Here is a 25,208-nt window from a genome sequence, read left to right on the forward strand (position 1 = left end):
AGTGGATTTCACAGTCACAAAGTTGAACAACCAACACTACTATCTAATTCTAGAGCATTTTTCATCACCACAAAAAGAAATTCCATACCTATTAGCAGTCACACCTCATTTACCCCTTGACCCAGTCCTGGAAACCACTCATATACTTTAAGTGTATTTTAAAAACATATTGAATAAAATTCCTAGATGGTATCCATTTCCAAAAGCTACTGCATTCACTAGGACTAACAACGTGCTCTGGTAGGCAACCTTTCTCTTAAATCATTAATTGGCCAGGTTCTCTCACAACTTTTATCTTATTCAGAATGCATCTAATTTTAAAGTTTTCTAGACAGACTGATTGGCTTAAAATTCAATATTTTTTATATTTGCATATTCCCCGAAGGGCATATGTTTCTGAGTTTGATCTTCTAAGCACATACTGAGAGGGTGAATAATTAGATTTTTTTCTTTTTCCATAGAATTGCCCACTCAGCCTAGTGCAAAAAAATGGAAGAATCTTAAAAAAATTTGGGGGGATTATCTTTTGGTTAATGGAACTTAAATGAGTCATTGGCATATGAAAGGAGAGTAAGTTAAAAGTTTTCCCTGTACGATAGAACCATGGGAGATAAGACTAGAAATAGGAGTTTGTAACATGTATAGAATTCTGAAATCTAGGGACTTTTTAGTATTAAAAAAACCCCCACACAACTTATTTGGTAGGCAATGGAAAGCAAAAGCAGATTTTTGAGGCAGAAAAGGGTTAGCAATTATTATTTCTACTATTATTAACTAGACTTTGTAACTGACTAGGTGATGGGAAAGGAAGAAGAGAACACCCAAAGATAACTCATATTTCAAAACTGGGATATTGGTGGTACAATAAATAGAAATAGGGAAGTCAAGAGAAGGAACCGACTTAGGAAGAAATAAAAATTATGTTTCAGGCTTGTTGAGTTTCAAGGATCCAGCTGTAAGCTCAGAGATGTGGGCTTAGAGATACAGATTTGGGAGTCACCTCCCTAGTCACCTCTATAGAGGTTGTACACAACGTTGGGAATGAATGGCTTACTTGGGAAGAAGAGTAGAGAGCTAGAAGAAAACTGAAGCTAGACCATGGTGATTGCTTACACTTAAGAAAGTGAGAAGAGGAAGAGAAACTGACCAAGGCATAGGAGTGGTCAGAGACAGGAGAACTAGATGGTATCATATTACAGGAGTCAAATGAGAGAGACTCCTAAGTCAAGGAGTAGGAAAATTGAGAGTAAGTCATTATATGAATGTTAGCAAACTCCATAACAAGATTTCAGAAAACAGTTTTTATACTTTGCAGAGGTAGAGGGTCGATTAACAAGAGCAGAGAGATTCAGACAAGTTATCTTAAGAGGTAACCACACTTACCATTAGGATAAATATCCATTCCTCCAACTCATTTGTTGAGCCCCTTCTGTAGCAAAGAACTGTGCTAGGCATCAGAATCCAAGAAGAGTCATAGGACAGTGCTGTGATTAATGTGACATAGACACTCTCCACATTTGTTTCTCTCTAAAATTCTTGTCTTTACCAATGAACTGGCTCCATCTACACCTGCATTTCTTCTGACTTCTACTTAAAATTTAGCTCCTATATTCTGTTTCCTTTAAAATTCTTCATGCCCAAATCAAAACTACAATGAGATACCACCTCACACCAGTCAGAATGGCTAAAATTAACAAGTCGGGAAATGACAGATGCTGGCAAGGATGTGGAGAAAGGGGAGCCCTCCTACACTGTTAATGGGAATGCAAGCTGGTGCAACCACTCTGGAAAACAGCATGGAGGTTCCTCAAAAAGTTGACAATGGAGCTACCCTATGACCCAGCAATTGCACTACTGGGTATTTACACTAAAGATACAAACGTAGTGATCCTACCCCTGTAAGGGGTACATGCACCTGAATGTTTATAGCAGCAATGTCCAAATAGCCAAACTATGGAAAGAACCTAGATGTCCATCAACAGATGAATGAATAAAAAAGAGGTGGTATATATATACATGGAATACTATGCAGCCATCAAAAGAAATGAAATCTTGCCATTTGCGATGACGTGGATGTAACTAGAGGGTATTATGCTTAGCAAAATAAGTCAATCGGAGAAAGACAACTACCATATGATCTCCCTGATATGAGGAAGTGGAGATGCAACTTGGGAGGTTTGGGGGTAGGAAAAGAATAAATGAAACAAGATGGGATCGGGAGGGAGACAAACCATAAAAGACTCTTAATCTCACAAAACAAACTGAGGGTTGCTAGGGGTCGGGGGGGTTGGGAGAGGGTGGTGGGGTTATGGACATTGGGGAGGGTATATGCTATGGAGAGTGCTGTGAAGTGTGTAAACCTAGCAATTCACAGACCTGTACCCCTGGGGCTAAAAATACATTATATGTAAAAATACATTATAAAAAAATAAAAAATTTTAATAAAAAAATAAAAAATAAATAAAACTCTTCATGCCATGACTTTTCATGTCCCAAATTGTACCTCATGGCTATCTATATGATTTGCTTCAACTGTCAATTTCCTGATTCTATTTACAAAGTTAAATTCGCAGGAGGTTCAATATTGCCCAGATCATCTTTTTGCTTAGGTCACACCTTGGGTTGTCAAATGGGTCAGAAGCCCACCTGAATTTTATTCACCTTTACTTGGGAGAGGGTAAAGCCTGCATTATAAAATGTAGTCTTCCCTCCTCTTTTTTTAAAGGTCTATTTATTTATTTTGAGAGAGAGCATGTGTGTGTGTGTGAGAGAGTGAGTATGAGTGCGAGCAGAGGCAGGGGGGCAGAAGGAGAGAGAATCCAAGGAAGACTCTGTGCTGGGCATAGAGCCCAATGCTGGCCTCCATGTCACTACACTGGGATCACAATCTGAGCCTTAAGCCAAGAGTCAGATGCTTAACCAACTGCACCACCCAAGTGCCCCATGAATGTAGTCTTGACCTTTAGCATGGACTGCACGAATGACAGCAACTAGATGATTAACACATCCAGTAGGTACTGGGGATGAATCTTGGTTTAAAAAATCCAGGTGTGCAAAGAATAGTGCATAGCCTTTTCTGTAACACTGTTTAATATGGACTTTGAGTCCCCATTCCTATAAGTTGGAGAGAAATCCAACTTGTAATCTTTGAGGAGAGGCATCCACACTGATTATTACTGAAAATACATTACCAAATCTGGTCAAGATGGTATATGAAGGACATATTGAAATATCTCTATAACCTACTCCCCCCAAAACACGTAGAAATGTTGGATAAAGTGTCATAAACAATTTAAGCTTTGGTTTTCAAGTGGTAGAATAAAAACAGTGGTTTCATTTCTTCTTCTCTCAGAAACTTGTCCTTCTTTAACTCAAAACTACAAGAAGAATGAAAACTAGACAAACTCTACTTGCAATATAACTAGAGACATCTGTAAGCCTGGATTACAAGCCTATGAAGGGCTACCATATCAATATAGTGAAATATACAGGAATGTAATAATAGATGCTTAGGGATGCAGATTTTATACAAAGCAAGAGTGACATAGCTCTCCAAAGAAAGTGCCCCAAGACCGGCAAGCACTTGTACAGAACAATGAGAACAGGCAAGCAGGCTAAAGCAGGAGCTTTCATGTACTCATTTATCACCAAGATTTGAGACACAAGAGAAGTGAAAGTCAACAAGGGCAAACAAGCCATATTTGTGGAAAGCAGTCTGTTGGTGAGGAAGAGTGGAGGAGACTGATTACATTGTAAGCAACCCTGCAGTGCTGATCATGGGGGAAAGTAAGGGCTATAAGAACTCATATACACATTGTTTCATAAAGAAAATAGACTCAGATATGGCCATTTCTCCACCCTCTTGCAAATTTCTTATAAATAGCTGATGCAGGGAGAACTAACGATGTCTCTTCATTCAAAGATGTTTAGAGAAATAAGAAATAAACAGCATCTATAAAAAAGAATGGGAGAAAAGGTCCAGAGCAAAGCACAGTTTAAAAATGTAGTTAGAAAATAAGGAAAGGAAATTAAGAGGAAAGGAGGCTAAGGAGCTCTGATGTTTGTCTGATGGGAGTTACAGAAAAAGAGACTGGAGGGCATGGTGGAGAGGTAATATTCAAAGAGAAAATGGCTATAGTAGATCCAAGCAGGCAAGATCTAGGTTTGAGGAGATCTGGTGTCAGGGATAGTGAACACAAGTGGTGTACAAGACTAGGGAACCAAGGTCTATGGACACAAGCCAAAGCACTTGGACAGAAGGAGATGAAAATCTAGGTATGGGAAGAGAGCAACAGAAAAAGTCATCAATGAGAATGGAATTTGATGATGAGTCAAAGAATTCTTAGCCATGTTCCCCTGTCTAGGATAAATGTGAATATGAGCAGAACTAAGTCCATAGATAGAGGCAAATACAAACTTCTACCTGGGAATGGGCGGGTCAAGAATGAGAAATAAAGCAACTCTGGATTCTCAAATTTTCAAGGGGGAAGTGTAGCAGATGGAGAGAACTTTGGTCTTAGAATTCTTTGGATTCCCTTGATTCTATTATTAACTTGAGAATCAGAACAAGTTATAAGTTCTAGTTTCCCTTTCAAGAGCATGAGACATAACCAATCCTCAGGGATTCTGCCTCAGAATATAACTTCTGTCTATATTTAACTTTTTCATTCTTCAGAGGACATAATATTCAAGTTGAGAAATAATACATGTACATTTAATATTTCTTACCCCCATATTAATTTTCCTCACTTTTTGTCTGCCTAAGATATGATCTTTCAAGTCTGACCTTAGTGATCTTTAATGTTTCTTTGGACTCCTACACCCTATTCAAGTGTCAGGGACCTATCTATTATGCTCTCCTAAAACATCCCTATCTCCATTATACAAATTATCCTCCTACTTGGAGGAGGTCTCATCTCAGTCCCCATTTTTATGCTCCTGGGTCACAACCTTTCAGCTTCAGCATTTATTTAGGAAAGGATATGAATACACAGAGTTGGCCATGGTATATGCTGGAATCAATGGGTGCTCGCATTTGAAAATCGGTGGGCAAGGTCATTTTAGGAATTTTGGTAGAAAACCTTATAGAAAGCAGAGCCCAGAATCCTGAAATCTAAGCAGTCAATAGTAATAACTAGGTCCTCCACACAGTTAAGTCAGACAAGCCCCACTGGGCCCCTGAGGCTCAGGAATTCAATTCTGGTAAGGGTATGGCCTGTGAGATAAAACTATCGTGCCTCCAGGCTGATTCCAGAGCACAGACACGCCCAACCCATAGCTGGCGCTCAGATGAGATAAGATAAAGGTGAGTGGGATAGGACAGAAGGGTAGTACCAGCCCTAGACCTGGGCAATGGCAGGGGGGCTTTTTCCTGAGCCTGTGCTTTGAGGCTCCTAGTCTGAGCCTCCTGAACTGTTTTCTTCTTTATATGACAAGGAATGAATGAGACTAAGGAGTTTATAATCTCTCCTACTTTGAATCACATGTCATGTATCCAGGACTAAAATTCTCTGCCCAAAAGATTCTGATCCCACTACTGCGGCCTCCATAGCTCCCAGCTGTGTGCCCAAGGGGTAGCTGTGTGCAGGGGTGTGTGTGTGTGTGTGTGTGTGTGTGTGTGTCTTGGTTGTATGGACTGGGTTTTCCACACACATGATTATGAGGTATATGGGGCAGGGTAAGGAGTTTGGGAAGTGAAAAGAAGAATGGGCTAGGGGCTTCTAGTTGTATTTTAACCTGACCTACAAATGTTAGTGGATGTGAGCTGCTTATAGGCAGAATCCTCTATTTTACTCATTTCAATGCCCCAGCAATATAGGGCTTTAGAACAGAGCTGGCATTATTGAATGCGTACTTCATCAGACTCTTAGGCATTGAGATCAAAGCCACTTCTGGTGGTACACATCAACAGTAGCCATAATACAGCATTATGCAAAGTAGGATCCTGTTCAGTATAAAATTTTGGCTCTGGAGTCAGATATGACTTCATTTTTTTAAATTGTAAAATTTACATAAAATTAGCCATTTTAAAGTGTTCAATTCAGTGACTGCTATTTAGCACATTCACAGTATTGTGTACCCATCACCTCTACTTAGTTCCAAAATATCTTTATGGTCCCAAAATAAATCCCATACCTGTTAACCAGTCGCTCCCCATTTCTCCCTCCCTCCAGCTTTTGGCAACAACTAATTTGCTTTTTGTTTCTATGTATTCACCTTTTCTGGATACTCATACAAATGAAATAATATGCGACTTCTGTGCCTGGCTTCTTTCACTTAGCATAATGTTTTTTTTTTTTTTTTTAAAGATTTTATTTATTTATTTGACAAAGAGAGATCACGAGTAGGCAGAGAGGCAGGCAGAGAGAGAGAGGAGGAAGCAGGCTCCTGCTAAGCGGAGAGCCCGATGTGGGACTCGATCCCAGGACCCTGAGATCATGACCTGAGCCGAAGGCAGCGGCTTAACCCACTGAGCCACCCAGGCGCCCATAATGTTTTTTTTTAATATTTTATTTTATTTATTTGACAGAGAGATCACAAGTAGGCAGAGAGGCAGGCAGAGAGAGAGGAAGAGAAGCAGGCCCCCCGCAGAGCAGAGAGCCCAACGTGGGACTTGATCCCAGGACCCTGGGATCATGACCTGAGCTGAAGGCAGAGGTTTTAACCCACTGAGCCACCCAGGTGCCCCAGCATAATGTTTTTGAGGTCCATCTATGTTGTAGCATGTATCAGTACTTCATTCCTTCCTATAATGGAATAATCTTTCATTTCATGGATATGCCACATTTTATTTTATTTATCCATTCCATTGGCTGATGAACATTTAGGTTATTTCCAACTGAGACAAGTGTCAATAGTGCTGCTATTAATATCTGTGAACAAGTTTTTGTTTGAACACCTGTTTTTAATATTTTTTGGTATCTGCCTAGTTGTGGAATGGTTGGCCATGTATTAATTCTATGTTTAGCATTTTGAGGAACTGCCAAACTGTTTTCCACAGTAGCTGTACCATCTTATATTCTCAGAAAAATGTATGAAGTTTCCGATTTCTCCAGGTCCCCACCAATGTTTGTTATTTTCTATTAAAAAAATTATAGCAATCCTAGTTGGTATGAACCAACCATTGTGGTTTTTATGTGCATTTCTTTAATGATGTTAGCATCTTTTATATACTTGTTGGCCATCTGTCAGTCTTCTTGGGAGAAATATCTATTCAAGTCCTTTGCTCATTTTTAAATTGAGTGTTTGTCTTTTTGCTGTTGAATTTTTAGAGTTCTTCTTATATCCTGGATATTTGACCTTTATCAGGTACAAGCTTTACAAATACTTTTCTCCAGTCTTTGAGTTGCTTTTCATTCTCCTGTAAAAAAAAAAAAAATCCTAAAATTAGTTTATTTTCTTGTAATATCTTTATTTGGTTTTAGTATCAGTATAATTTTTCAAGTGAGCATTTACACTGTTCACATTGAGAGTGATTATTGAAAGATATTTTACTGTCATTATGTTACCTGTAAAGTCCTTGTGTCTATATATTGTCTCTGCAAATTTCTGTTCTTTATCACTCTTGGGTTCTTTCTCCTTTTATAGAATCCCCCTTAATATTTCTTGCAGAGTTGGTTTCGTGGTCACATATTCTTTCAGTTTCTGCCTGTCTTGGAAGCTCCTTGTCTCTCCATCCATTCTGAATGACATCCTTGCTAGATAAAGTATCTTTAACTGCATGTTCTTCTCATTTAAGTACCCTCAATGTCTTGCCAGCCCTTTCTGGCTTGCCAGGTCTCTGCAGACAGGTTATGCTGACGCTTCTCCCTCTCTGCATAAGAAATCTCTTTCCCCTTGCTGCTTTCAAGATAATTTCCTTGGATCTAAGATTTGTGAATTGTACTTTATATGTCATGGTATCAGTCTGATTTTGGGAGAGGTCATCTCTGCCTCTTGGACATGAATATTTGTTTCCTTCCCCAGATTAGGGAAGTCCTCAGCTATGATTTGCTCAAACATATCTTCTAGATATCTCTCTCTCTCCGCCCCCTCAGGGATCCCAATAATTCTGATTTTGAAACATTTCACTGAGTCATTAATCCCTCTCAGTTTGACTCTTTGGGCTTTAATCTGTTTTTCCCATGCCTCCTGGGTTTCCTTTTTTTCTATCATCTTATCTTCTAGCTCACTAATTTGTTCTTCTGCCTTGTTTAACCTGATGGTCAGAGTATATAGTTTAGACTGCATTTTATTCATCACATTTTAAAATTCAGCCTGGTTACATCTCATTTCTTCCATAAGAGATTCTATATGGTCATTAACATTTTTCTCAAACCTAGATATCGACTTCATAATTGTTACTCTCAAGTCTATTTCTGGCATCTTGGTTATATCCATATCCATTAGGTCTGTGGCAAAGGCCATAGTTTCTGGTTCTTTTCTTTGTTGGGGGTTTTTCCTCTTAGTCATTCTATTGAGGGGTGGTTGAGGGAATGCAGAGTTTGAATATTAACCATAACCCAAGCAAGATGCACCTGTTTTATAGGGACCTTAGGGTTGTCCTCCTCTTGTTCTTCCAGCCTGTCTTCTGGGGCAGGGGCCTGCCATGCTGTTACTGAGGCAACCTTATTTGGACAGAGTTGCTCTGTCTTCTGGGGGGCGGGGGATGTGCTCAGTGAATACCAACTTTTGGGGGCTTCTGTTCTCTGGCAGCTTTCCCTGACAGCTTTCTGAATCTCTTCCAAGAGTAAGAGCAGATATGACTTCATCCAAACCTCTGTCTCAGAACAGAGAGATCACAGTCTACTCTTTACTGAGCTCTCCAGGCCACACTGTCTCTGTTTCTGTCTGTGTTGCTAAAAACCGTAGTCTCCTGGGTTGTGTGCCTCACAGTGGCTCTCCCAAATGCCGCTCCCAGGGCCAGGCACGTCTCTGCCCTTTGTCCTTCTAAAACTGCAAGACACCCCAGTTCTCGTGCACACACCTGTAGTTCCAGGTTTCTGTCTGGGGTGCTGCCCTAAAGTTCTTTCCCCACTGCTACTTGTCTGAGAGTCTGTGCCCTGTCTCCTGCATGGGAGGTTTTTGCGTTTTCTCATCTTCCTGCTGCAAGTTTATGAAGGTTCCCTCCCCTATCTTCCAATATCTGCTCACAAAATCACAGTTACCCGCTTCATACCTCGAGACTAACCGCCAGAGATAGTCTGTTTGTAGACTTCTTACATCTCAAGCTGATTTCATGGGTGTTCAGAATGGTTTGGCAGAAATCCATCTTCATTCAAGGGACTGGTTGAAATAGGGTCCTCTACTCCTCTGCCATATTTTCCCCTCCTTATTGGTAGGTTCTTGATTACTAATCTCTTATTATAGGTCTATTCATATTTACTATTTTTTCTCCAGTCAGTTTTTTTTTTAAAGATTTTATTTATTTATTTGACAGACAGAGATCACAAGTAGGCAGAGAGAGGGGGAAGCAGGCTCCCCGCTGAGCAGAGAGCCTGATGTAGGGCTTGATCCCAAGACCTTGAGATCATGACCTGAGCTGAAGGCAGAGACTGAACCTACTGAGCCACCCAGGTGCCCCTCTTGAGTCAGTTTTGGTAGTTAATATGTTTTTAGGAATTTTTCCATTTCATCTAGGTTATCCAATTTGTTGGCATACATTCTTTACAGTATTCTCTTATAATACTTTTCCAGTATTATAGTATCTACGTAGATACTTTCTAGTATCTAAGGCCTTTAGTAATATCTCTACTTTCATTTCAGATTTTAATAATTTCAGTCTTCTCTCTTTCCTTTAGAAAACATTAGCTTATTAAAGGTTTGTCAATTTTGTGGATGTTTTCGGAGAATCAACTTTTGGTTTCATTAATTTTTCTCTTTTGTTTCTCTAGTCTCTATTTCATTTATCTCCACTCTAATCTTTTTGTCTTCTTTCTGCTAGCTTTGGATTTAGCTTGTTTTTTGTTTGTTTGTTTGTTTGTTTGTTTTTTATATAGAAAGTTAGGTCATTGATTTGTGGTCATTGTTTTTTAAAGGTAGGTGTTTATCACTATAAATTTAGCTGTGAGTACTGCTTTCATACTCCCTCTGGCACTAGCAACTTGTACCAAGAGTACAGTTGCCATCTACATGGCTGTCAACAATTTAGGGAGTGAAGAGTGGTATGTGAATGATTTAAAATGCAACAGTTACACTCTTACTACCACGTGGCAGCTTCTTCCTTAAGTTTTCCCTTGGTTATAAGTTTTTACTAGATCCCAAAGTTCTGCAAAAGTTCATTCTGACAGTTTTTCAGGTTTAATAGTTGTTTTTGCGGGGTTCTCCCTGAAGTTCCCAGCCAGACAACCCTGCCATTAACCATTTTTCCTGGAAAACCTACCACTATAAAATACCCAGAAATGCCAGTTAAGATGTAACAGACATCCTTTGAAATCCATACTTTGAAATGGAGTGTACAAAAAAGTAAAGAGAAATTCCAAATTAAAAAGAAAAGAATATAGAACTTAAAAGCATCGAGGTAGTTTAGAGTTACTGAGACTGAGGAAACCTCAGATTTAACAATCCTTAGACCTGCACCAAGTAAGGAACTAGACCTGAGACTTTTGAATAAAGCTGGGACATCTGAAGAGCTACAGCCTTGGTGAAGGAGTGGCAATGAGAGATAATAAAGAATCCTAACTATCTTAATCTGGGGTATTTTCATAAAGTTCAAAACAGAAGAAAAAACTAAACACTATATTAGCTCGGGATGCAATCATAGATGATGAAATAATAGAGAAAAGTATAGTAATGTTTAAGTCAAAAAAGCAGAATATTGGCTATCTATGAGAAAAAAGACATATGCAATTGGAAAAGAACACACAGTGGTCATCAAAGGTATTGGCAATTAGTGTTTTACTTTTTGACCTGGGTGGCAATTACAAAATGTTGCTTTGTTATTCTTATTTAAAATATATAAATACTGTATATACCCTTATGTATGTATATTTCAATAAAAAGATAATAAGAGAATATAGTTTTATACAAATACACTTATAAACTTAGGCAAAGTAAATTCTCAGAAAAATATAAATTACCATAACTGGGTCAGAAAATTATGGAAAATCTAAATGATCCCTTAAGTATTGAAGAAGTGAAACAGTACTTCTAGATAATGCAAAAACAAACAAACAACAACAACAAAACAAAGCATCAGTCCCAAAGGTTATGCTGGTGAATTTGGTCAAATACTCAAGGAACAGATAATTCTATTATTTTTACACACACTCAGAGAAGAGAAAAAGAAGGCACACTCCCTAATTAATTTTTTTTAAAGATTTTATTTATTTATTTGACAGAGATCACAAGTAGGCAGAGAGCAGGCAGAGGGACAGGGGGGAAGCAGGCTCCCCACCGAGCAGAGAGCCTGATTCGGGGCTCGATCCCAGGACTCTGGGATCATGACCTGAGCCAAAGGCAGAGGCTTTAACCCACTGAGCCACCCAGGCATCCCTCCCTAATTAATTTTATGCAGTTAGTATAACTTAGATAAGATATGGAAACCAGACAAGGATGGAAAGAAAGAAAATTAAAAGCAATCTCAGCCATGAACATAGAGGTTGAATCCTAAATAAAATACTACAAAACCAAGTCTAAGAATACATGAAAAATATATCATGATCAAGATAGGTTAGATCCAGGGAAGAAAAGTTGGTTTAACATTAAATAACCTGGAAAAACCCTTGCATATATATACCAGGAAACATAAGAAAGAATGTTCATAGTAGTATTGGTTGTATGGCAAAACACCAAAACAGTCCAATTGTCTATCAACAGTAAGATGAGTAAATACAATTTCCACCAATAGAATATCATATGGAAGTGAAAATGAATGACTTTCAGTTATGTGTATTAACACAGATAAATCTTAAAAGTTACACTAAACAAAGAAAATGAAACAAATCTTAATATATACATATACACATATGCATACACACACCCACATACACACACACACATATATATACACATATATATATGAATTGGAATGTTCTCAGCAACAATATTTATAATGGCCTGAAACTGTTAACTACCCAAAAGTCTTTCAACAGTTGAATGGAGAAATAAATTATGCTATATTTACACAATAGATGAATGGACTATAATTACATAGACTTATATGCAAAAATCTCACAAATTCAAGGTTGATAAAAGAAGTCAGCAACAGGGCATCTGGGTGGCTCAGTCATTAATTGTCTGCCTTTGGCTCAGGTCATGATCCCAGGGTCCTGGGATTGAGCCCCACTTCGGGCTCCCTGCTCAGCGGAGGGCCTGCTCCTTCTCCCACTTCCTCTGCTTGTTTCCTCTCTCACTGTCTCTCTCTGTGTGTCCAGTAAATAAATAAAATCTTAAAAAAAAAAAGAAGTCAGCAACAAAAGAATAAATAGTGCATGCATTTATATAAAATTCAAAAACAGGCAAACTAGTATATAGTGTTGGAAGTCAAAACAGGGGTCAACCTTGATGAGGGATAATGACTTGAAGTAGGTATATGGGAGACTTCTGGAATGCTATTAGTTTTGTTTTCTGATTAGGGTGATGATTACACAGATGTGTTCATTTTGTGAAGAGTCATTTAATTATATGCACAATTCTGCATTTTTCTATATGTATGTTATTTCTGTAATGTGTTCTTTTTTATTTCTTTATTTTTATTTTTATTTATTTATTTATTTATTTATTTATTTATTTATTTGACAGAGAGAGATCACAAGCAGGCAGAGAGGCAGGCAGAGAGAGAGGAGGAAGCAGGCTCCTTGCTGAGCAGAGAGCCCGATGCAGGGCTCGATGGCAGGACTCTGAGATCATGACCTAAGTCGAAGGCAGCGGCTTAACCCACTGAGCCACCCAGGAGCCACCTCTTTTTTATTTTTTTAAAGAGTTTATTTATATATTTGACAGAGAGATCACAAGTAGGCAGAGAGGCAGGCAGAGAGAGAGGGAAGCAGACTCCATGCTGAGCAGAGAGCCCAATGCGGGGCTCGATCCCAGGACCTGAGATCATGACCTGAGCTAAAGGCAGAGGCTTTAACCCACTGAGCCACCAAGGTGCCCCTGGGAAATGTGTTCTTAAAAAGGAGGAGGAAAAGACTAGATGATATTATGGTTGGTGATATTATATCACTGAGGAATCTGATCTTCCAATTCTTTGTATGTGACTTCTAGAAACAAAACAAAACAAAAAGGTAATAACTAGTAAAACAAAAGTTGAAAGTAAAACTTTTAATTAATACATTGGGAAAGTGGGTGGAAAGAATATACAATAAAAAACATTCTTAGTTTGAATACTCTTTCTTTTGCCTTAGTTCTCTGTTAAAGTTTAAATAGTGTTGGGAGTAGAAATAACATTAGAAAATGATGAATTTATCAGATCACTTTCAAAGAGGAGACCGGTGCTTTTATTCTGGCTGTACCTATTCTCAGTTCCTTTAAGAATGGAGCCCACTCTCCTGGAGTGTTGAAATGGGCAGCAGGAAAGTGAAACTCATTTTAGTTGTTCTTTTCCAAAGGTACCTTCCAGACCCTGCTCCAACATTGAGCCAGGCAACTACGAGGAAGTATGTGATCTGATCACCCAGATACCCTCTAAAGTGCAGATACAAGATATTACTAAGGAGCTACACTGCCCACTGTGTAATGATTGGTTCCGTGATCCATTGATGCTAAGCTGTGGCCACAACTTCTGCCAGACCTGTATCCAAAACTTTTGGAAGCAGCAAGCAAAGGAAACATTCTGTCCTGAGTGTAAGATGCTATGTCAATATAGCAACTGTACATTCAACCTTGTACTTGAGAAGCTGGTAGAGAAGATTAAGAAGCTACCCTTACTCAAGGGCCATCCACAGTGCCCAGAGCATGGAGAGAACCTGAAAATATTCAGTAAGCCAGATGGAAAACTAATCTGCTTTCAATGCAAAGATGCTCGGTTGTCTGTGGGGCAGTCTAAAGATTTCCTGCAGATCTCTGATGCTGTCCATTTCTTCATGGTGGGTGAGCCCTGGACCTTGAAAAATGCCTTAGGAAAGCTGGGAAAAATCTTTTGTAGAGTTTCTTCTCTCTGCCAACCTTTATTCAGATGATTATTAGTAAGCTTAGAAAATACAACATATCTTGCAAAGTTCTTTCTCTAGAGTTGCTGATTATAGGAAAGGAGCAGTGGAGTAGCTCTGGCCTACTCACTCAATCAATCAAATATTGACCTATATGCTGCCATGAGAGAACTCTATTAGACCCCATGTAGAGTATGGATGTACAAGATATTGCTCTTATTATAAAAGTCTTGAAATTTAGTCAAGTTTAAAATGAATAAAACAACAGAAGCAAGATAGTCTATTGAGAGCTAAATTTTGTCACATTTATAATTCATAAATATTTATAATTTCAAAGAAGATTAGAGAAAACTGAAATAGGGGATATATGGTGAAGGAAAGCTTGAAGTGGGAAATAATTTACATTTGAATGGGCAAAAGGAAGACATGAGTATTTTTTTTTAAAGATTTTATTTATTTATTTGATGGAGGGAAGGAAATCACAAGTAGGCAGAGAGGCAGGCAGAGAGAGGAAGGGAAGCAGGCTCCCCACTGAGCAGAGAGCCAGATGTGGGGCTCGATCCCAGGACCCTGGGATCATGACCCGGGCAGAAGGCAGAGGCTTAACCCACTGAGCCACCCAGGAACCTCAGGAATGAGTATTCGAAATGATAACAATGTAAGTAGAAGTGTAGTTAGTAAGAACAGTATTACTACAGTAGAAAATGCAGAGTTTTCTTTAAACCCCTATAGTAAGCTAATAAGAGCATAAAACTAAGTTTTTCTGCGACTTGCTATTTTCTTTACAATTCTTTGAAGAAACAGGAATTATGATTCAGGGGAAAGGAAGCACTTGCAGCAATAACTTGCTTTTTTCCCCTGACACCCTGGGGCTTAGAGATACACACCTATGGCCCGACATCTCCCAAGTTAGTGTGGATTAACTCTATGTGGTATCTCCAGAAGGAGCTCACCACCCATCAAGATCAACTGGAGGCAACCCTGAAGGAACTTCAGTCCCTGAAGAATATGCAGAAAGATGCTATTGCTGCTTACAAGGTGAGAAGCAGGGTAAAGGGGTTATGAGATAGAACTGAAACACCTTGCTTGCAACTTCAGCTATATGAGTAGAAAGGTGCCTATATGTATATTATCAATATACTAAATGGCACCTGGGCTATAGAATTAGAAAGTGGACACTGTATGAAATAAGTTTTCAATGGTTGATCAACACAGAGAATAGACTGACCTTTCCTGTTACATGCTGATACTTCTGATGGCTCAGTCACTAGGTGATTGTTCTGAGGTCATGATCTGTCTCATCTTTCCTCTTCTATATGGCAAAATAATGGATTTATCAGAGGTATCCACTAAAGATTTTTATGCCCAAAGAAATATCTTTCTTTTCTTTGGGTTTATAACCAGACTACTTCTGACTGCAGGTCTCTCGGATTGCTGTTTTTTACCATTCAATTTGATCTTTCTTAGCTTCCCCCAAATGAAATAAACTATTGCCTAGAGCTTCACAGGAGCTCTAGGAGAACATTAATAGTTAGAAACTTGGCAAAGCAGTTCCTAGGTTATGGGGCTAAACTGGGGTTTCTATTTCTTCATTAATTATTCTATGGAAGAGAATCTTCTCTGGCTTTTGGCATCTGGAAGAAGAAACATGTACAGTGAGAGAAAGAAGGATAGATGGAAATAATGATGTCTCCAGAAAATGTTGTTTCTGTTGTAAGAGTTCTCAGTTCAGCTATTACAGTCAACATTGATTCACTCAAAAAATATTTATTGAGTGGAAAAAGTATTACACTAGATACCATATTATACTAGGGTGCTATTAATTCCATTACTAGCAATAAAATGACAACTGTGATAATTACTATAAATGAAAATAAAGGGTACCATAAGAACATACATATGAACAAATAATCTAGGCTACAGGAGGGGTATTCTCTGAAGAAATCACCCATTAAAATTGAAAATTGAAGGATAAGTAACTTAGCTAAGTGAACTGGTTGAGGGGAATATGAAGGAAGTGGCCTGGAGAAGAATGTACTTGAGAAGTACATTCTATGTTCTTGAAGAGCAAAGAGCATATGGAAAAGTCCTGAAATAGGAAGTTAGTTGAGAAAAGTTCTGAGATAGGAAGCTAGACAGAGGGCCAATAAAACTGGATTATGGTAATGCAAGATGAGACTGAAGAGGTAGATATGAGTCCAATTATGTAGGCCCTTATAGATAACATTAGGATATTTGAACTTCTTCCTATGAATAAGAAGCCATCATAGGGTTCAAACAGGACATGATTTCATCTCATTTTGAAAATATGAGTCTAGTTCTAGTGGCTATGTGAAGAGACAAGGATAATTTTAGAAGGCTACTGCAGTTATTCCAGAGAGTAATGATAGTAACTTGGACTAGAAAGGCAGCAGAGATAGAAATAAACAACTTTAGCATATGCTTTAGAGATTAAAAAAAAAAAACAAAACGAAAAACAAGCTTGATGTGGTGACCATTTAGATGGGATGGGTGAGTGGAAACATCAAATAGACAGTTGGATACAGGAATCTGGAGCTCAGAAGTTGGTCTAGGCTGTAAATAAGAAGTCAGCATAGAGATTGACTTAAATCTGAGGAAGGAGAGGATATTACCTAAAAAGAGAATATATAATGAGAAGAGGAAAGAGCCCCGGACAGAATATCAAATAACTCTAATACTTAGAGTTTGGTTAGAGGAGACAGATCCAACAAATAAGGCAGAGAAACAGTGATGAAATAGGTAAAAGGAAAACTGGAAAAGTGTGAGCTAGAGAATAGAATGAATTTTAAGAGTGCCATTATAATAATGGACCATAAAATCCAAGCTGGATAAGAGGAGACATGGAGACAGAAGACGATGATGAACAGAAATAGAAAGGGTCAATGAATAAGAGGTTTTGATGATACCCAGTAATTGTTGCAATAGAATTACCTGATTAAGTGAGCATAAGAAGTTAATTTTGGAGAGAGTGAAATTGCTGGGGATGATAAAGTCCTGTGTGATTAAGGGAATTAGTAGATAAAGGTGGAGATCACTAGAAATGGGGAGGATAAGGATCTGAGAAGCCCGGATGTCAGAGGGTTCACCCCTGAGGATGTTGCAGTACCTTAGGAAAGCTGTAAAGCAGTTATCAATTTCAGTGCTTCAGACATTGCCCATTCCTGCTTCTTCTATATTGTCCTGGAAGCAGAAGTGCATCCCTCCAACTCTGATTTCTAGATAAGAATAGTTCTTTCAGCCTCCTTATGGCCCCAGTTTAACAGCATCACTTGGTAGACATCAGTTTGTACTTCTGGGTAGGAGGGTACTATCATTCATTCTAGAATGTTTAATTAATTAGCCCCACAGCCTTATTTAATATGGCATTGGTTACCACCCTCAGTACTGCAATAGGTACCTAGAGACCAATTTTGACTATTTCATTCCTGAACTGTTGAACTAACTAAGAAAAACAAAGTAAGTTTCCCAAAGGACTTCTACTATTTAGTATGATTGAGTGATGATACTCAAGAGCCGTTTTAATGCATCTTCCTGTTAAATGGTATTTCCCAAGTTGTATGAGTACTGGTGGTATGGGCCCCCATCCCCAAGTGCTAGTCTCAGTAATTACCAGGGTGATGATCATGGAGGTTTCCAGGAAAACAAGCTACATCTGCAGCAACACATCTCCTTGGAGTTTCTAAAGCTACATCAGTTCCTGCACAGCAAAGAAAAGAACATTTTAAATGAGCTCCGAGAAGAGGGGAAAGCCTTGAATGAGGAGATGGAGCTAAATATGAACCAGCTTCAGGAACAGTGTCTCCTAGCCAAGGAAATGTTGATGAGCATCCAAGCACGGATGGAACAGCAGAATCCCTTCGAGTTTCTCAAAGTGAGACTCCCTATCAACATAATTATGGGTACAATAGTTGGGGAAAGAAGGTAGAAAGATGTAGAAACAGCTTTTCCCCACCAGGAGGGGGTAAGAAAAACCTATTGTAGTCCTCATAAGATTCTCAGGGAGAAAAGCAGAAGGCTACTTTTGCCTTACACTCAATAAGAAGCTTTACTTTCACCCTCCTAAAAAAGATAATAAATGCCATGAATAATGGCATCTGTTAATATTTTAATATTTCTTCATAAAGAACTTTGAAGGTTTTTTTCTCAAAAATAAGAATATTGCAACCTGAGTTGTATCTTAGACTGGCTTTCAACTGACCTGTTTGAAAGATGTTTGCCAGTCTTTCCTACCTGAAGCTTGACCTTTAAAGTGTCATTATCATCTCAGCCCTCAGAAGTGTACTTAGCCAGAGCAAGAAAAAGTAGCTTTGGGACTGGAAGGCCTCTGGTGTTTTTCTACTGAAACCAGTAGAAGTAGAAATGGCCTATTAATTTCTCTTTCTCTTTTTTTAAAAGATTTTATTTGAGAGAGAGAGAGAGAGAGAACACAGAGGGAGAGGGAGAAGCAGACTCCCCGCAGATCAGAGAGCCCGATGTGGGGCTCGATCCCAAGATCCTAAAATCATGACCTGGGCCAAAAGCAGCCACTTAACCAACTGGTAACCCAGGCATCCCAATTTCTCTTGTTCCACGTAAAAGGGAACTCTAGAAAATCAGAATAAGATCAAACCAGTTTGTCATGGGTTAGATGAAGGACACCTGATCAGAAAAGGCATATGGAGGATGGGAGGAGTTAGTGCTGATAGAATGAGGACATCTGCACAGGATCCCAGTATTGATGGTGAAATTCTGGTGGTAGCCAGTATCACCAAAGAAATTTCTGGTGTTGATAAGCAGGCATCTAACTTCTTTATTACTCCTTTCCTCTTCTAGGATATCTCATCTCTTTTGGATAGGTAAGTGTTTCTGCGTGGTATTAACATCTTTCCTTCAGTCCCTGGAGGATGTCTAAGAATAAACTATTTATGTCCCCTGCAGCTTGGAACAAGGAATAAAGGTGTTGATGCCCAGAGAGCTTATCTCCAGAAAGCTGAACCCAGGCCTGTACAAAGGTCCCATCCAATATATGATGTGGAGGGAAATGCAGTTTTCTCTCTCTCCAGGTATCAGTGGGTAGTAGTTATTGGTTTTTGGGTCTCCCAGGAATCTATGTTCCTTCTGTGGGACCTTGTCTGTGGCCCTAATTAGTACTATAGAGTTTGCGATGGGGGAAGGGTAGAGTTTAGTCAAAAGATGACTATGGTTAAGACTTCAGTCAATATGACTGAATTTCTTCTTGTACCATGACCAAGAATTTATGACTTTTCATTGGGAAAGAGAGTCTGATGTGAGAATTATTTCTCAGCATATGATTTTGTTTCACTGTTCTATCAAATGTGACAACCAGTTATTTTATCCTGTTTTTCTAAATCAGTTCCATAAATCCCTGGGCTTCTCTGCCCTGAACGAGGAGGTTACTGTACATACTTTTTTTTTTTTTGAAGATTTTATTTATTTGTCAGAGAGAGAGAGAGAGAGAATACACAAGCAGGCAGAGTGGCAGGCAGAGGCAGCAAGAGAAGCAGGCTTCCCGCCAAGCAAGGAACCCAATGCAGGACTTGATCCCAGAACCCTGGGATCACGACCTGAGCTGAAGGCAGTGGCTTAACCAACTGAGCCACCCAGGCATCCCTGTACATACTTTTTTATGTAATAGAGTCTTTTTTTTAAAAAAGGATTTTATTTATTTATTTGACAGAGAGAGATCACAAGTAGACAGAGAGGCAGGCAGAGAAAGAGAGAGAGAGAGGGAAGCAGTCTCCCTGCTGAGCAGAGAGCCTGATGCGGGACTCGATCCCAGGACCCTGAGATCATGACCTGAGCCAAAGGCAATGGCTTAACCCACTGAGCCACCCAGGCACCCCTGTAATAGAGTCTTTATAGATCCTCTTGTGTTTGATGTTCCTAATGTATAACATTTTAGGAGACTCTTTAGAGATCTTCAGTGCTTCAAAAGAAAACCAATAATTTCAACAGATGTGTCGAATAAGGACACAAGTTTTTATTTATCCTGCAGATACCAAGGGACTGAGCAGGAAAAAAGAACTCAAATGACAATTCAAGAACATAAAGTTCTAAGTAATATTTATAAAATAAAATTCTAAATATTTTTAAATTCACATACATTTATTATTATTGTTTGTAGTTACTGATTTAATGAAAATCACAAATTTATTCCTGTTAACAAATTTTCCAAGTAATTGACAATGAAAACACAGCTTTGCTGAGGTTTAATTAATACAGAATAAAAGTTACCAATTTTAAGTGTGCAATTTGATGAGTTTTGACAAATGTATCAACTTCTGTAAACATCTCTAAAAGTTTCAATCACCCCAAAACTCCATATTCCTTTGTAGTCAGTCCCTTCATTCTCCTCCTAGTCCCTAACACTCACAGATCTGCTTTATTTCACTTTAGTTGCGCCTTTTGTAAACTCTCAAATAAATGGAATCATACATCATGTAATCTTTTCTATCTGGCTTTTTTCACATAGCATAATGCTTTCTGAGATTTACCTATGTTATGTTATTGCATATATCAATAATCTTGTTTTATGGAAACATCACTGCACAGTGATGTATCTTTTCCCATTTTATTTTTAACTTATTAGTGTTTTTATATTTCAGGTACATTTTATGTAGCTAGCGTGTAAAGCCTTGTGGGTTTTTAAATCTGATCTGATAATCTTTTAACTGAGGCATTTTGACCCCTGACATTTAATGTTATTATCAATACGATTGGGCTCAAATCTAGCATCTTGGTATTTGTTTCTACTTATAACATCTGTGCTAACTGGGGCAGTATTTGTCAGGTTTCTCATTATAAAGTTTCTCCCTGACCCCTTTACACTATGGAAGGAAGTCACCATGCACAGCCCACACTTAAGGAATGTAGACTATCTACATTTGGAATTCTTCTGCATGGGAGATTTGTTTCTGCCAGCTGGTCATTTTTTATTGAATGCCAAACATGATCAATTTTACATTGCTGTTCACTGGATCTTGTTGTAATCCTTTAAATTCTATTGGATTTAACTTTGGCATGTAGTTAAATAACCTTTTTCCTTTTGATGCTTTCATTAAGCTTTGTTGAGTTGTTTAAACTTTGCTAGAGTGCTTCAAGAGCAGTCTTTAATGTAGGGCTAACTCAGCCCATTTCCTAATGTAATATCCTTCGGAGTACTCTGCCTGATGTTCCATACATTACAACATTTTCCCATTATGGCTTGAAGGATTGAAAACTATTGCCAGACTTGTGTGAGCTCTAGTAATTGTTCAGCCTCCCGTTTTCTAGAGATTCTTTCACTGGCCCTAATTAGTTTCACTGTACATTAATACAACCTTAAGGGAATCCCTTCGTAGATATTTGAAAGTCTCTATATAGCTCCCTCTTCTGTGTTACTCTACTCTGCAAATTCGAGCATTGTTCAGATCACATGTTTTACTTCTTGTACTCTTTGCCCTGTAAAATCAAAATTCACTTCTAGCAATCATCTAAAGCACAAACTGACTTTTCTTTATTTTTGGTATAAGTCGACATCTAAGAAAATAAAATGAGATTCATTTAATCTATGGTTATTTTTACTAATAACGTAACTGTGGTCGAACCTTGGTAAAATATACTTCTTACTTTTTATTTCTAGACCTTTGCTTATTCTTTAGGCTTGTATTTTCTCTATTCCTGCCTTATAATAGAAGCTATTGTTTTAGGGCAGAGGCTAGATCTTTTTTTCTTTTTTTAAAATAAATGGTCTGATAGTAAATATTTTAGGTTTTGTGGATTGCATGTTTCAACAAAATTTAACTACTTAACTGTCATTGCAGCGAAATGGCAATCATAGGGGTGCCTGGCTGGCTCATTATTAATCATCTGCCTTTGGCTCAGGTCATGATCCCAGGATCCTGGGATTGAGCCCCACATTGGGCTCCCTGCTTGGTGGGAAGCCTGCTTTTCCCCTCTCCCACTGCCCCTGCTTGTGTTTTCTCTCTCTCTCTCTCGTTGTGTCTCTTACAGTCGAATAAACAAATAAAACAAACAAAAAAAGAAATGGCAATCATTTACAATGTGTAAATGAATGGCTGTTAATGTGTTTAATTTTCAGTTAATGTTTTCAATACAAATTTATTTACAAAACAGGCAGCAGCCTACCTTTGTCTGCTGGTTGTAGTTTTATCAATTCCAATGTATGGAATAATTCAATTTAAAACACTTTAATACAGGGTGCCTGGGTGGCTCAGTTGGTTGAGAAACTGCCTTTGGCTCAGGTCATGATACTGGGCTCCCAGGATCAAGTCCCCCACATCAGGCTCCCTGCTTGGCTACTCTCATACTCTCTCTCTCTCTCATTCTCTCTCTCTCAAATAAATAAATAAAATCTTTTAAAAAATCACTTTACTGGGGCGCCTGGGTGGCTCAGTTGGTTAAGCAACTGCCTTTGGCTCAGGTCATGATCCTGGAGTCCTGGGATTGAGTCCCACGTCGGACTCCCTGCTTGCCAGGGAGTCTACTTCTCCCACTGATCTCTCTCTCTCTCTCTCAAATAAATAAATTAAATCATTAAAAATTTTTTTAAACCACCTTATTTCTTTTAGTTATGTACCAGTAAAACATTACCAAAGTTTATTCATTTATTCAACACTCTCTTTTGGAAAGCCTAGTATGTACTAAGCACTAAGTTGGACTCAATTGATACAGAAATAAAAAGACATAATTTCTGTCCCAGGATAGAGCCACTAAAAGACCAGAGTAGAGTCTATGACTAGCTACCTATGCGAAAAGTTAAGAGCTAAGCCAAAGGCATGGGAATGGGAATGGAAAATAAAGAATAGATTCTAGGGGCACCTGGGTGGCTCAGTGGGTTAGAGCCTCTGCCTTCGGCTCGGGTCGTGATCCCAGGGTGCTGGGATCGAGCCCCGAGTTGGGCTCTCTGCTCGGTGGGAAGCCTGCTTCCTCCTCTCTCTCTCTGCCTGTCTCTCTGCCTGCTTGTGATCTCTCTCTGTCAAATAAATAAATAAAATCTTAAAAAAAAAAAAAGAATAGATTCTAGAGACAGAATTCCAGAAGCTGAAATATACTGGATAGGAGTTGGTAGTAGGGGATAGGGAAAGGTAGTGTGAAGGATAAAACTATAGGAGATACAGATTTTAGAGGAGGTTGAGGAGTTCATTTTGGCCATGTTGTGTTGAAGGATCTATAGGAAAACTAAGTGAATATATTCAAATGGGTAACTATTCTAACGGGAGCTTAGAAGAGAGGCCAGGGCTAAAATAAGCAGTATTGAGTCGGGTGGCTGAAGCTGTTGATATAAATTAGATTTCCCAAGAAAAGTGAGAACATACAGTTAAGGAGGGAACATCTTATATAGAAATAAAGGGCAATGACGCCTCCCAAAAAGACTGAGGAATTTTGGCAAAAGAGGTTAAGAAGAAAACCAGGAAATGCAGTACACACAGAATCTAAGGAAAAAGAGTGTCAAGAAGAAGGGAGCAGTCACTCATGCCAAACGTGAAGACCAATTTAGAAAATGATTGGAGGGGTACCTGGGTGGCTCAGTCAGTTAAGCACCCAGCTCCTGATTTTGACTTAGGTCGTGACTTCAGGGTTGAGAGACTAAGTTCTGCATTTGGGTTCCACACTGAGCCTAAGATTCTCTTTTCTTTCTCCCTCTCCCCTTTCATCCCCTACCCCATCTCTGTTCCTCTCCGAAAAAAAAAAAAAAAAAAAAGAAAGAAAGAAGGAAAAGAAAAGAAAAAAAAAGAAAAAAGAAAAACAGTGATTGGAAAGAGATTTTTTAACAGGGATGGGGACTTTGGTAAGGGCAATTTTTTTTTTTTTTCTTTTTACTCAAGATAATTAACATGTCATGTGTTATATTAGTTTCAGGTACACAAAAAATGATTCAAGGATTCATATATTTCTTGGTGCTAATTAAGATAGGTGTACTCTTAATCCCCTCTATTTCACTCATTCTCCCACTCACCTCCCCTCTGGCAACCATCAGTTTGCTCTCTGTTTTTAAGAGTCTGTTTTCTTGGGACAACACCTGTTTGGCTCAGCTGGTGGAGCATGCAACTCTTGATCTCATGGTCGGGAATTCAAGCACCCCCCATGATGGGTGTAGAGATTACTTAAAAATAAAATCTTTTTAAAAAGGGGGGGAGTGGTCTTTTTTTCTTTATTCATTTGTTTTGTTTCTTAAATTCCATGTATGAAAAAATCATATGGTATGTGTTTTTCTCTAACTTATTCACTTGATCCATCCATGTTGCCGCAAATGGCAAGATTTCATTCTTTTTTATGGCTGAGTAATATCCCATTATATATATATCACCTCATTTTTAATCCATTCATCTACCGATGGACACTTAGGTTAGTTCCAGATCTTGGTTATTGTAAATAATGCTGCAGTAAATATAGGGGTGCATATATCTTTTCAAATTAGTGTTTTCATATTCTTTGGGTAAATACCCAGTAGTGGAATTACTGGATCATATGGTAATTCTATTTTTAACTTTTTGAGGAAACATCATACTGTTTTCTATACTGGCTGCACCAATTTGCATTCCCACCAACAGTACACGAGAGTTCCATTTTCTCCGCATCTTCCAATACTTGTTATTTCTCATGTTATTGATTCTAGTCATTCTGACAGGAGTAAAGTAGCCTTAATTTGCATTTCTCTGAGGCTTAATGATGTTGAGCATCTCTTCAGGTGTCTGTTGGCCATATGTAGGTCTTCTTTGGAAAAATGTCTATTCAGGTCCTCTGCCGGTTTTTAAAAATTTGATTTTTTTTTTTGTTGTTGTCTAAGTTCTTTATATATTTTGGAAATTAACCCCATAGAGGATATGTCATTTGCAAATATCTTTTCTCGTGCAGTTGTGCAAGTTGTATGAATTATTTATATACTTTGGCTGCTAAGACTGTGAGTATACTAGTGTGTGTGGTTATCTTTCAGTGCAGCAATTTTAAATGAGTGGATTGTGTTTAAGTTATATTATGAAGGGTTCAGGAATGATTTGAAATGAAGCAGTAGTGAAGTAAATAGGTCACTTGCTTGAGAAGCTTCACTAAAAGGGAAGATGTGAATGTGGCAACAGAATCAAAAGAAGACTTTTTAAAACATTTTTAGTAATCCCT

General features: G+C 38.5%; 1 protein-coding gene and 1 long non-coding RNA gene across 7 annotated transcripts in view; one reads left to right on the top strand and one right to left on the bottom strand.

Annotated features, from left to right (window-relative positions):
- The window catches only part of TRIM69 (tripartite motif containing 69), a 54,877-nt gene that overhangs the window by 24,516 nt on the left and 5,153 nt on the right, over positions 1 to 25,208 (top strand). For 4 of the 6 annotated variants that reach the window (XM_032343567.1, XM_032343564.1, XM_032343563.1 and 1 more), the window contains 5 exons: positions 13,530 to 14,006; positions 15,012 to 15,107; positions 17,704 to 17,961; positions 18,903 to 18,925; positions 19,008 to 19,132. In XM_032343567.1, coding sequence (XP_032199458.1) covers positions 13,680 to 14,006; positions 15,012 to 15,107; positions 17,704 to 17,961; positions 18,903 to 18,925; positions 19,008 to 19,132 — 829 coding nt within the window. In that variant the 5' untranslated portion in view covers positions 13,530 to 13,679. The remainder of the gene's footprint in view (positions 1 to 13,529; positions 14,007 to 15,011; positions 15,108 to 17,703; positions 17,962 to 18,902; positions 18,926 to 19,007; positions 19,133 to 25,208) is intronic. The other 2 variants (XM_032343566.1, XM_032343568.1) reach the window with 2 other exon arrangements.
- LOC116591010 overlaps positions 6,711 to 25,208 on the bottom strand; it is a 77,968-nt gene continuing 59,470 nt past the window's right edge. Inside the window, exon 4 of the long non-coding RNA XR_004285803.1 lies at positions 6,711 to 7,360. This is a non-coding gene — a long non-coding RNA (uncharacterized LOC116591010). The remainder of the gene's footprint in view (positions 7,361 to 25,208) is intronic.

The sequence above is a fragment of the Mustela erminea genome, chromosome 5 (assembly GCF_009829155.1).
Source record: "Mustela erminea isolate mMusErm1 chromosome 5, mMusErm1.Pri, whole genome shotgun sequence".
NCBI lineage: Eukaryota > Metazoa > Chordata > Mammalia > Carnivora > Mustelidae > Mustela > Mustela erminea.